Source organism: Telopea speciosissima, chromosome 8 (genome assembly GCF_018873765.1).
Source record: "Telopea speciosissima isolate NSW1024214 ecotype Mountain lineage chromosome 8, Tspe_v1, whole genome shotgun sequence".
NCBI classification, from domain to species: domain Eukaryota; kingdom Viridiplantae; phylum Streptophyta; class Magnoliopsida; order Proteales; family Proteaceae; genus Telopea; species Telopea speciosissima.
Genome location: NC_057923.1, coordinates 58518582 through 58532155, shown reverse-complemented (window position 1 = coordinate 58532155; position 13574 = coordinate 58518582). Strand labels below are relative to the sequence as shown.

The 13574-nt window shown below is 38.1% G+C and overlaps 1 protein-coding gene across 5 annotated transcripts in view; it reads left to right on the top strand.

Moving 5' to 3' along the window:
* The window catches only part of LOC122670478 (hexokinase-3-like), a 34433-nt gene extending 23853 nt beyond the window's left edge, over positions 1-10580 (top strand). For 2 of the 5 annotated variants that reach the window (XM_043867368.1, XM_043867369.1), the window contains exons 5-9: positions 6689-6844; positions 6948-7046; positions 7130-7257; positions 9834-9915; positions 10038-10580. In XM_043867368.1, the coding sequence (XP_043723303.1) occupies positions 6689-6844; positions 6948-7046; positions 7130-7257; positions 9834-9915; positions 10038-10436 (864 nt within the window). In that variant the 3' untranslated portion in view covers positions 10437-10580. Of the gene's footprint in view, positions 1-6688; positions 6845-6947; positions 7047-7129; positions 7258-7688; positions 7810-9648; positions 9749-9833; positions 9916-10037 lie in introns of those variants that run through there. The other 3 variants (XR_006334212.1, XR_006334213.1, XM_043867370.1) reach the window with 3 other exon arrangements.
* Positions 10581-13574: the final 2994 nt, after the last annotated feature.

The window sequence follows — 13574 nt, the reverse complement described above, 5'->3', positions numbered from 1 at the left end:
GGTGCCACGGACCACATGACTGGTACGTCTCATTATTATGATTCCTATACCATTTGCTCTGGTTAGGACAAGGTTAGGGTAGCTGATGGCTCCCTTTCCTCCATATCTGGTAAGGGTAATATCCCTGTGACATCATCTATTTCCCTCTTTTCTGTTCTTCATGTCCTAATCTTACACTGAATCTTTTATCTGTGAGTCATCTGGCTAAATCTCTCAACTGCTGTGTCACATTTTTCCTTCTCACTGTCTTTTTCAGGATTTGGTGACGAAGAGGATTATTGGTAGTGGACGTGAGGAGCAAGGCCTCTACTTTTTTGATCCGTTTTTGCTCACAGCTCATTCCTATGTGTGTGGTCGAAATGATAGTAGTTCTGTGGATTCTGTTATGTTATGGCATCGCCGTCTTGGCCATCCATCTTTTTGTAGTAATGAGGAAACAATTGCCTCTCTTATTTTCATCTATTGCCTCTTCTCATGTTTTTCAATGTGAACCATGTATGTTTGCCAAACATTGTCGGTCTTCATATCCTTATCATGGTAATAGAACTGTTGCTCCTTTTCATATTGTGCATACTGATGTTTGGGGTCCTTTCCCTAATACTTCTTTATCTAGCTTTCGTTACTTTGTGTCCTTTGTTGATGATTTTTCCCGTGCCACATGGACTGTACTTTTGAAGCATAAGAGTGATGTTTGTGATGCCTTTCAGAATTTTTACCAAACGATCCTTACTCAATTTGAGACTTGCATCAAAATTGTGTGATCTAATAAAGGGGGAGAGTACATGTTTGGTGGCCTTCAAACCTTCTTTACTACTCATGGCATTATCCATCAGCTAGCGTGTGTTGACACGCCCCAACAGAATGGGGTTGCTGAGAGGGAAAATCGCCATCTACTGGAGGTCACCCGTAGCCTATTGTTTGGCATGCATGTCCCCAAAACCTCCGCAGCTCTTCTCACTGCCTCCTTTCTCATCAATTGTATGCCTACCAAGCTTCTTAATTTCAAATCTCCCTTGGACATCTTATCTCCCAAGGCCTCTGCTTTTTCTCTTCCACCTAGAGTCTTTGGCTGTGTTTGTTATGTGCATGTTAACAAACCTGCTCGCACTAAACTTGACCCCAAAGCTCTAAAGTGTCTCTTCCTTGGGTACTCTTCTACTACCAAGGGGTACAAGTGTTATCATCCTTCTTCCCGCCGATGTATCATTTCCAAGGATGTTACCTTTCTTGAGTCTATCCCTTTCTTTGTCCCTTCTCAGCATCCTCTTCAGGGGGAGAATTGTGGGAGTGAACAGGCTACTGATGATTTCTTTCTTTCTCCTCTACCTACTTCCCCTTTTATGCTTGACATTGGGAAACAAAGGACTGTAGATGTGGTTGAGGTTGATCAGGGGGGAATACAGATTTGGTTGTTGAAAGTGGTTCTGGTAAAGAGAAGGTAGAGAAGGTTTACCACCTTGCATACAAAAAAGGTGAAAGCTTGCATAATACAAGAAAGATGATCTACCAAGAGTCCTCTTCAGATCCAGATCCACATCCTGAGATTCATCCTCCTCAATCAGGTGATATTTCTTCTCCTCCATCTGATTTGGACCTTCCTATTGCTATTAGGAAAGGGAAAAGAACTTGTACTAATCCTATATCCTAGTTTGTTTCCTATAATGCAATTTCTCCTACAGGCCTTGCCTTTATTACTGCTCTCTATACTGCTTCCATTCCCAAGAATGTCATTGATGCTATGTCTGACCCAAAGTGGAGACAAGCCATGTCTGAGGAGATGATGGCACTCGAGAAGAATGGTACTTGGCAACTTGTTGACCTCCCCAAGGGACGTGTCCTAGTTGGATGCAGATGGGTCTATATAATCAAGTATAAATCTGATGGCAGTATTGAGAGATACAAAGCAAGGTTGGTGGCCAAGGGGTACAGTCAAGTCTATGGAATTGACTACCAGGAGACATTTGCTCCTGTGGCCTAGCATAACTCGATAAGAGTTCTTTTATCCTTGGCTCCCAATAAAGATTGATCTTTATATCAGCTGGACGTGAAGAATGCCTTCCTTCATGGTGATTTGGAAGAGGAAGTGTACATGCACACTCTACCAGGCTTCAAGATGCCTTCAGCTGAAGGGAAAGTGTGCCTCCTTAAGAAAGCCCTATATGGTCTCAAACAGTCACCAAGGGCATGGTTTGAGCGCTTCCGACAGGCTATTCTGAAGAATGGATACTCCCAGAGCCAAGCTGATCATACTCTCTTTATTAAGCGGAGTAATGGTACTATCACAGCTCTCATTGTCTATGTTGATGATATCGTGGTCACAGGAGATGATACAGCTGAGATAGGTAGATTGAAGAGCTACTTGGCACAGCAATTTGAGATCAAAGATCTGGGTCCCTTGAAGTACTTCTTAGGAATAGAAGTATCAAGGACCAAGAAAGGAATCAACATATGTCAGAGGAGGTTTATTATTGACCTGTTGACAGAGACAGGGATGTTAGGCAGCAAACCAACAAACTCTCCTATTGAGCAGAATCACAAACTAGGAGAGGACTGTGGTCCTTCTTTTGTTGATGCGGGAAAGTATCAAAGGCTAGTGGGGAAGCTTATCTATCTCTCTATGACTCGGCCAGATATCTCTTATGCAGTGGGAGTTGTCAGCCAATTCATGCATGCTCCCAAGAGTGGCCATTTGGATGCTGTGTATCGCATTCTGAGGTATTTGAAGTCCTCTCCAGGGAAAGGACTGTTGTATGCAAGGCACAACCACTTGAGAGTGGAAGGTTTCACAGATGCCGATTAGGCTGGTTCCATTACAGACAGGAGATCTACCTCCGGCTATTGTATCTTTGTGGGAGGTAACTTAGTCACATGGAGGAGTAAGAAACAACATTTTGTGGCCAGATCTAGTGCCAAGGCAGAATTTAGAGCTATGGCACATGGAGTGTGTGAGCCCATCTGGCTGAAAAGACTGGTTCAGGAACTGGGATTTGACATTGAAGGACCCATGAGACTGTACTGTGACAACAAGGCTGCCATCAGTATCGCTCACAACCCCGTTCAACATGACCGGACTAAGCACATTGAGGTTGATAGGCATTTCATTAAGGAGAAGATAGACTCTGGCTGTATTTGTACTCCTTTTGTGAAGATTGGTGATCAGCTGGCAGATATCTTCACCAAAGCTCTTGGCTCTCCTTAGTTTAGCTCTTTCCTAAGCAAGCTGGGAATGCATGATATATATTCTCTAGCTTGAGAGGGAGGTTGTTAGAAGTCATGTAATAGGGGTAGTTTAGGAACTAGTTCTATTACTAGTTGCCTTATTATGTAATTTTGTTTTTCTTCCTTATTTCCCTTGTACCTCCCTAGGAATGTAGATGTAATTCTCTATTAGTTATGATTGAATGAATATATGGTGTATGGAGAAGCCTCTCCAACACAATCGATTACAACCAAAATAGTCTCTCCTCTCTTCTCTTTTCTCTTGCTATCTTCTTCCTCCTCCAACTTCGTCCTTCTCTCTTCTTATCTCCTAACCCTAGAATCTAACTGAGGTTGGAATTGCATGTTTGCTATCCACTTAGGTTTCATCTGGTTGTGTGGAAAGTGAATTGAAGGGAAGTGAAATTAATTTGGAAAAGAAAATGAATAACTTTTTAATCATGATTGTATAACTAAATAGCTTACCCTAATGGCTACTGAACTTTTCAAATCGAAGGAATTTGGTTGAGAAGTGAAGTGAAATCTAATTAATACTTTAAGAAAGTTTTTAAGTTGTTTACATGATAATTTTTGGTGATGATCAGAAGAGATTTTCCATCTCATATTTGTTTATTGGGAAAAACTTCCCCACGACACCAGGGTGCAATTTCTCTCTAACATGAATTTTTTTTAGGATAGTTATCTATGTAACAATGGAAGGTGATGTTTCCAAAATTCACTAGATAAATCTGAACCAGCCTTTTTTACTTTTTTTTTTGGGTTAAAATTTAAACCGTTTGTTCTCACTCAGAGTTGGGAGAGTGCACAGTACTGTCTAGAATACCGTTACACATGCATGGACATACATGCAATGTGTGCCAATAAAAAGGGGGTGTTCAATTGAATTAGAATCTGAAATTTGACATGTGACTAATCAAGACCATGTCCTCTATAGTCTCTATCCAACGATCGGAATGGACATATCATCTGTCCACGTGGCAGAATATATAACTTGTGACATTTGAAAAAATAACAGACCTTTATGACAATAATAATTCACCTTTTTTTTTATTATTTTCTTTCTCCTATTCTAAATATGTGGGTCCCACGTAGATGATACCTTTTTCGGGACAGCCATTGGTGTGGCGTGCAGGTTCCTCCCCACACTGGCAGCATGGGAAACCCTCTTCCTCTCCCCTCATTCAGTCTTTGCTTCCCAGTAAGCTACTACTCTAGTCATTTGTCTCCTAGTACTTCGCTCTCTATTTGTTTTCATTTATCAAAGGAAAGAGGACTAATTCCTTGGTTACATCCTGTCTGTGGTGCATCTTGTTTTACCGTTGGTTGATCATTCATCATCATCCATTAACTAATCAAGATCAACAACCCAATGTTTCTGCCATGCTCAAGAATATTGGTGTTGAATTTGGGTATTGTTGTCTGATGTTTGTCAAACCTACCTTGATTTTGTTAGGGAGTTTTCAAAACGATATTGTAGTAGAACTTCTTTGAGAAGTCCTTGGCATCCAAAGTCATTCCTTCTATCTCTATATGTTTGTGTGTGTGGGGGGAGGGGTATTGGAGAGTGATTTAGCATTTGTGGTGAGAGAGTAAATCAACCTGGGATTCATGCTTTTTTTTTGCAAGGGCTCTCAAGGTTCGAGGAGAACTTTCGTTAAGCCACTCCCCTATATTCATTGACAAAACTAGCAAGAGAGTATCCAAGTATCTGGTCAAATGGCCTTTATACCGAGCACTATTGTGCTAATTTCTTGGTCAGGAGAAAATTTTAACCTATCTGCCTTTTTCCTTCTCTACAGGGTGTCTCTTGCAATTTCTTTATCTTGTAAACTTCAAACTTTTTAATCTTTAGTCTTGCACACCTTTTTGAAACCTTTGTCCCCTTTCCCCTCAAGACTTCAATGTCAGGTTATAAAAATTTAGGCCTAGAGTTATACCTTGTTTTATGTTTGGTTAAAGATTGCGCAGATCATTTCAATAGGAACCTTTGCATGGTAACAATAAAAATACTGCAAAGCCTCATCATATTTTACTACTCGATTGCCCTAATTACTTTGAACCTTAGGGCCAATATTTCCCTTTTCATGTCCATGTCATACCTCTGTACAAGCATACAATTCAGATATGTCATACCTCATCCATATGAAGATTTCCTTTCTGTGGGCCTGTGGCACATGAACTAGAAGCCATCTGTTAACTGCGGTGTGTTCTAAGGTGAGGGTTTGCTTGATTGTGTTCTGACAGCCAGGTTACATGCTTACTCTGAAAATAGAATATTATCGAAATGCCTTCCCCTCACCCCACACCTTTATCTGTTGGAAGGGCTTTCTTTTTAATTATCTATGGTATTAATTCTAGAATGCACTTTGCAAACGTGGGATTTCCAAATTGCAGAAATTGGTCAATTTCAGGGGATCATTCAGAACTAATTCGTGCATTTCAAGAGTGAGTAACCTACTTGAAATCTTTGCTTGGTCATTTGCAAGTGCCTGTTGAAATTGGCTGGATGAGTTATCCCAATCATGGTATGGGATCTTGTTGAGATCTCGGTAAAAATTTCGTTTTTTCCAACTACCGAGTCAAAACCGCACACGAAACAGGAAAAGAGCAATGTATCGACCGAAAAATTTCGGACCTCAGTCAAAATGTTACAAACTGCCTTCTATAAATACCACAACTCGACTATTCTCGGTCAAAATTTCGACCTGACCTTGGTGGACTCAGCTGGTTTTGCCAGTTTTTGAAGAAACACCCCCAATTCTCCTATTTGCTCCAAATCTGGCCAGGCATTCGTTCCAGTACTAGGATGAGCATAGGGATAGGGTTGTCTTGGTAGTTGTTGGCTTGTATTGTTGAATCCTGAATGTTGACTAAAATATATTTGACTTTATGTAACAAACAATGTTAGATGTATGATTTATGAAATGGTTTATAATTTGATGTCCTTTCATTCCTATTGCTTATTTAAGTTGTTTTTGTGTGGAATATGCCATAACAGTAATTCAGTGTATATATACAGCGTACACTACCAACCTAGGGCCCTAAGTCAAACTACCATTTTGGGTGTTATTTTTAAAAAACTAAGGGTTCAACCATGTTTATAGAGCCTATAATAGGCTGTCCTGCGAGTTTCATGACCTAATTAGGTCATATGGCCCCCGAAACCAAGGGCCAGAATTTAAATAAAAAAAAATGCATGAACTTGGCCAAGATCTCGGTATCTCGCCAAGACAACTTGGTTTGGGCTGGCCGAAACAATGCCTGAGACTGAGACCTCGAACTATGATCCCAGTATGCTTAGTTCATTGAATTAAACAGTTAAATTTTTTCCTTGTTCTTTATGTGTAGACCACATGAAGACAAACATGTAACCACACATTTTTTCATTGCTTGTATGCAAGTATATTTAGCTAACTATCCTGACAATGCAGTTATGTTTTGTGAGCATAATTTTGGTCCATGTAAGCAGGTGAATGATACTGTGGGAACATTAGCTCTTGGACATTATGATGATGAGGACACTGTGGCTGCAGTAATCATTGGCACAGGCACAAATGCTTGCTATGTAGAGCGGACAGATGCAATTATTAAGTGTCAAGGTCTTCTTACAAATTCTGGAGGCATGGTATCTTTTCTATGTACCTTTAGTTTTAGATTATTCTTTTTCGATATGTCAAACATTATACTTGTTCCGTTTCCATTTCCGCATAAAGTCATTTCTATATCAGGTTGTCAACATGGAATGGGGAAATTTTTGGTCATCTCATCTGCCAAGAACATCATATGATATGGATCTGGATGCTGACAGCCCTAATCCAAATGACCAGGCAAGCATCAACTGTTGATAAATGCTCTATGTTGCAGTTTTCTGTGATAGTTGTGTAATACAGCCTTGTAATTCTTGCTTCAGGGTTTTGAAAAGATGATTTCTGGGATGTATCTTGGTGATATTGTGAGGAGGGTCATTCTTAGGATGGCTCAAGAGTCGGATGATTTTGAGGATATTGCATCTAGGCTATCAGTGCCCTTCATCTTGAGGTATGGTTCATATATTGTATTTACATCTTTTTCATCAAGTTTTTTCTTATTATAGGTATAACAAACTTTGGCCTCTGTATATATATATATATCTTTATTCAATTTCTATTTAGGTTTCTTTTCAACTATATTTCTTCACATAATAAGCTTCTTGTTTGTAATTCCTGGTTCATATATTCTTTTTAAACTGCTATTCTAACTTCTATTTGAAAGCAGCTTTATTTGATATATTATTCAAATGCTTTACCTACAATCAAAGCCTGTGGTTTACTGTCCTGCTTCTTTCATAGGCTTCTCTTTCAGAAGATCCATGATTATGTTCTCTCTTTTAGATAGTTCTTCCTATGCCATCGGCATTCTTTTCCTTCTATATTACCTCCCTATATCTTGTCCTTTACTTGTTTTGTATCTTTATAATGCTGTGACTGCAGCTATCCGTTTTTAAGATACCTTGTCCTCCCTTTTCTTTTTTGAAGTTATAAAACCTAGGTGTCAAAGTTACGTTCGTAAGGTGCAATGATGCGGTCTAAGCAGCAGTTATTGACACCTTAGGTATCCTGATCTTCACTCTGTTTCATGATAGGTTCGGTTCTTCTATGATTTCTTTCATAGTACATGGCTATTGTTTTTCAACTGTGCCACATATATTCCTTTTTTCATCCACTGGACTATGGTGGTTAATGCCATAGACTGGATGGGTTGACTAAATGTAACTGGTTAACAAATGGCACTTTTTATTTGGTTTCTGGATACATGCTTCCTGGATGGTGCTGATATGTCACCCAGTGCAGCACTACATTGTTTATTCGGTTTCTAGATATTTTTCCTGGACAGTGCTGATATGTGACCCAGTGCTGCACTGGAATGAGGAAAGTTACATGATGCGCTGCTTCTTGCATGAGAAGCATTACAACTTTTTTTTGCTTTACAAATATGGAAGCCTTCAGTGAAAAGCAGTGCTAGAAGCTTATGCTCCATAATTGTTATTCATATTGTTACTGTGGGTCATTATTCAATATAATTATCAAAATAGCAAAAGGAAGAAAGATTCATCATTTATTATGTCTCATATGTCATATTAATATTGATGTTAACAAAAAAATTGAGATTTAAGTTGCATGTATGGAAATATATGCCATTATCTGAACAAGATAGGAGTGGATCTGATGCTCCAGTCATTGTTATTATTGTTTATCCAATGTCACAAGAGAACCTGTGTCTTTGTCTTCCATGCTGAATCTCTCATTCAGATAGATTGACCAAGAGATCAGCATATATTTTAGCTGGTACTCATGAAAATAGTTGAGTATCCAGCACCTAGTTGCATTCAGGTCATTTTATTGCTGTCTAGCAGTTTCATCCACTGCGTGTTTTGCCTTGATTCATTTACCGTCTTGTACTCTCTTTTTGCTTTATTGTGAGAAGTTGTCTTTTGTTTACACATTATTTAAAAAAAAAAGGTAGAAAGTGAAGCATGACAATCAGTTGCTCTACTCTAGCTTAAAGTATGTCCAAAAGTAATACCCTTGTGTCAAGAAGTTGAATGTTCCATGTGCTTAATGAATTGTCTGTATGATTGTTCTGGAGCCCAACAAAGCTCTTGCATGAAAATCATGCCCTAGTAGTGTCGAGCCTGCAGAAAGCCCTGTTTTAATGTCAAGCCTGCTCGGAGCCATGTCTCAGTATTCATAACTATGACATAGATGTTCCAGCTGTGGAATACATGGGTATTGCAGATTCTTCCAGTTGTTGGATATATGGGTATTGCAGTTTCCTTATTTTGGGTTGACTGGAAACATTGGACTGCTTAGAATTGGACATTGAGTCTTCGAGTTTTATTTTAACATACATAAAAATGTGGAAATACTTCATCAAGAAAATTATATATATAGAAAACCTAAACCTTGAACATATAGAAAAATGAAAACAGATTAAAACACATATTTAATGTTTCAAGGAATAATCCTAGTATGGAGAAATACATATTTGAAACTCATGTATGAGGTTGAATGGTGGAAACATTAAACTCAATTCCAGTATATTTCTGTATTTTCAGCCTCTGGGTTTTCTAAGTTACTTATCAAATATAAATATTGACTATTGACGTTGTGAAATTATTTTACATATGCATCAATCCATTTCCTATTTTTGGGTTGGAATGTTGAAATACCCCATAATTTGCTGAAATTTGTCATAAGTTGATATATTTTGTCCTCTTGATTTTCTCACCAGTTTTTTTGTTCTCTAAGTGGAATGAAGATTTATGTTTCTGATGTGTAGTACACTAGCTACAAAAGTCTTTTTCGTGTCTATTGTTGTATGATTATTCTTCTTTAAACTGGTTTATTTTTTATAGTTGAAAATGAATGTCTAATCTGAAGATAATTATAAGTGGCCATTCCCATGTCTATTTTGTGGTTGCTTTGTCACAACTATATTTATCAATAGGCCTCATGTATGGCAAGTGTGTACTTAACCTTATTCATTGGACCTTGTTATTCACTTCAGTTATATTTGCTAAAATTTTCAAATGTATCTGGAACTAACATGTTGTGTTGTACCACTTACAAATCCAGGACTCCATTGATGGCTGCCATGCATGAGGATGAATCTCCCGACTTGATAGAAGTATCCAGAATATTGAAGGATACTCTTGAGGTAAAAAAAAATTGCATAATTTCCCTATGGCGGTTTCGGATTGACATGGATTGATTTATCCATTATCTTAAATGGGGATATATTGTGTCTGACTGTTCCTCTGGTTTTATGCTCCTTTTCAGATAAATGACATTCCTTTGAAGGTAAGGAAGCTCATTGTGAGAATATGTGATGTGGTGACACGCAGAGCTGCCCGATTGGCAGCTGCAGGCATTGTGGGGATTTTGAAGAAAATTGGGAGGGATGGCAGTGGTGGTGTTGCCAGTGGAAGAAGTAAGAGTGTAGGTGAGCCGTCAAGCAAAATGAGAAGAACCGTTGTAGCGATAGATGGCGGTCTATATTCCAGTTATACCATGTTTAGGGAGTACTTAAATGAGGCTGTGGCTGAAATCTTAGGGGAGGAAGTGGCCCAACATGTTGTCCTCAAAGTTATAGAGGACGGGTCTGGAATTGGAGCTGCTTTGCTTGCTGCTTCCCATCCATCCCTCAGTGTGGCTCATGATAATGTAACGTTGCTATAAATCAATATAGAAAATATGTTGCCCCTGTAAAATGTAGAATTCATTTTCCATAATCCATTTATAATATATATATTTATATATATACATATCCATATGTGTATATATATGTACATGTACATATAAGAAAAGATTTGGTGTTGTACATAGCCTATCAGTGTAGAATTGATTCTTTTCCCAGCATTAGTTAATGATTCAGACAGATTTTGCTTCCAGTCATTTTGATGTTTTACTGAAGTGGTTTGAAGGAAGGGAAATTCTGTAGGATTTCCTTCAATTCCATTCTCACTCCAGTGTGGGTTTTTCTTTTCGAAAGAAACAGAAAAGAAGAAAGAAAAGGAAAGCCTCTTGCTCTTCTAAAACATAAACACACAGTAAAGACAATTAACAATTACTAATAATAGGATCATTAGAGATACATTCTCGAACATGATCATGGTCCATTTCCCCAACTCAAATCCCCAAAACTAGTACAAATGCCAAATCTTTAATTTATGAGAAACATGTTTTCTTAATGTTTTACAAGCCTTACCTGCTTTCCTCTTGGATAACTGGAAATTTTATCCTTGTGTCGGGAAAACACTTTGAGAAGCCCCTGATTTTTTACCACCAACTGGCTTTTGATAAACCATATACAAAAAAGAAAAGCACATAAACAAAACAAACATACAATGAGAAAAATATGTAAATAAGAGAGAGAGAGAGAGAGAGAGAGCTTGCACAAAGGGTAGGTGTATCCTTTGGATATAACATGTAAGGGCATAAAGTTAATTGTATCATTACAATTTAGTCTCTCTACTATATAATAGCACATAACAGGAGCATGAATTAATTATCTCACCACCCTAGTCTGTTATAACATCGTACATAAAGAATCTTAATTGTTGATTGGACATACAAGAATTTTAAAATATTGTTAAATACAATTATTAACAAATGATATTATTTAAATTGTTTTACAAACTACCTACAAAGCATGCCACTTAGCTCAGAATTTTATTCCAATCTTGATCAAATTTCTCTCTTTTGATATTCTCCCAATACGGAACTTGGATTCCTTATCAAACATTTCTTTCAGCACATGTAACCATCATGAATCCAACACATTGACATATAGTTTGAGAGGCATCAAGTGTTAGTACGCCAAAATCCATTTGATATATACATATACAATCATACTTGTGCCTAATATCTCATTCGTAAGAATACACAATATGACAACCATATGAACAAATTTGATTTCTATCTATCCCCAAATATGAACAGATTAAGGTATAAACCTAAGAACAGCACGGTCCAATAATATCATACCAATTAATTGTTAATTAAAAAAAAAAAATTACTTGGACACTCTTTGTACTATGATCATTTTGTTTACTATTACCAACGTTTGAAACAATTACTTGAGCACCCCTTGCAGTTTATCATTTCTTTCAAGTAGGTCAAGTCCATCAGTTTAGTGATGATATCATTGGTTAAATTTTTGTAATGCCTAAACTACCCTTAAAGAGTACTGAAGTGACAGATTTACCTTCTTTCCACAAACAAAAAAGAAAAAGACAGATTTACCCCCTCCTTCTTCTTCTTCTTCTTCCTGCAACCATATCTGGACTTAATCGCATCGGACACGCCCTTGAGCTTCTCAGGATTGCGACCCACCAACACCAAATTAAGGTATTTCCGGGCCAACTCCAAGGCCAACCCCTTTCCGATGCCGTCTATAGGTCCGGTAACAAGTGCCCAGGAACCGTATTTCTTGAGATCCTTTGCAGGTCTCAAGAAGTAGATGTAAACCCATCTGAGGGACTCTATGGCAGACTTGAGCACCAGGAGGAAACCCAGAACCAAGGGCACCAAAACCCAAAAGGGCTGAGTTTTGATACAGAGCTCCATCTTTCTTCCTTCCTGGAGGGTGAGATTCTGTGAGAGCCAACAATGGAGATAGATTGAGGAGTTGTGCATGGCATACTCCTACTTATGATTCCGATTTCTGCATTCTAACCCTAAGAAATCTCTTACGGTCCAAGTAGCGTACTCCTTAATTGATTTCAGATTCTCACCCTAAGAAATCTCTTTTATGGCCGATTCAGGTTATGATCTCTTTGTGTAGCTCTGTGATTCCTTCTTCGGGCATCTCACTGTGAAATTTTTAGGAAGAATACTTGAGGGCGTAAGAGATTTGATTAAATTTTCTAATGAGCAGTCCATTGAGGTTGAGATTCGGGGCGAAGGAAGCCCTGCCATATGTGACCTAAGCCGCAGGAACCGTCCTCCTGAATCATTTTCTACAATGATGATTTAATCCAACCAAACCTCGATGGCAGAATTGACCTGGTTTTGATTCAGTTCAATAAACCACTTGAAAGCCCAGAATCACCAAGTGTCTTTTTTCTTCTCAGGCGATCAACAATTTATCCAAACACCAGTAACTTAATCATCGGTGTTTGGTTAAGATTTTAAAATGGCACTAATTGCAGACAAGCATGTTTTCCCGTGAAATACTTCAATATCATGATGCACCACAACCAAACCTCGATGGCAGATTAAGAAGGATTAATCACAGCAAACGCCAGATTGCCAACTTGAAGATTCACCGAAGCTTTCAAACATAAAACATTGATCCTTCAAACACAATTCTGTATAGTGGAGAAATTAATGTATCAAACAACAAAACCAAAATCTCAGGAGGTGTGGTTGCAGTAGGAAGAAGAAGAAGAAGAAGAAGGGTAAATAGGTAATTTTAATTTCATTGTTTCTATTGAATAGATTATAAGGGTAAAATAGATATTTCCATTTAAACTCTAACAATAGACCAACACCGTCAGGTTTCTAATTGTTTCAAACATTAGTAATCGTAAGCAAAATGGTCATATTACAAGGGGGTGTCCACGTAATTTTCTCATTAAAAAAAATATTCAATTCAAATTGACTGGACATAATTCTAACAAAACTTTCATTATAAATGAATCCCCACTCTTTAGAATTTTGGTTAGCATTTTATGTGTTAATATTAAACTTTTTTTGTGACCACCTAACTTAGGTCTGTTTAAAGTGCATCATTCTTCTCGATACCCTTTTCTGCCCTTTTCCACCTCGTAGTTAATGAGATTCCATTCACCGTGAGTGGAGGAAAACTTTCTC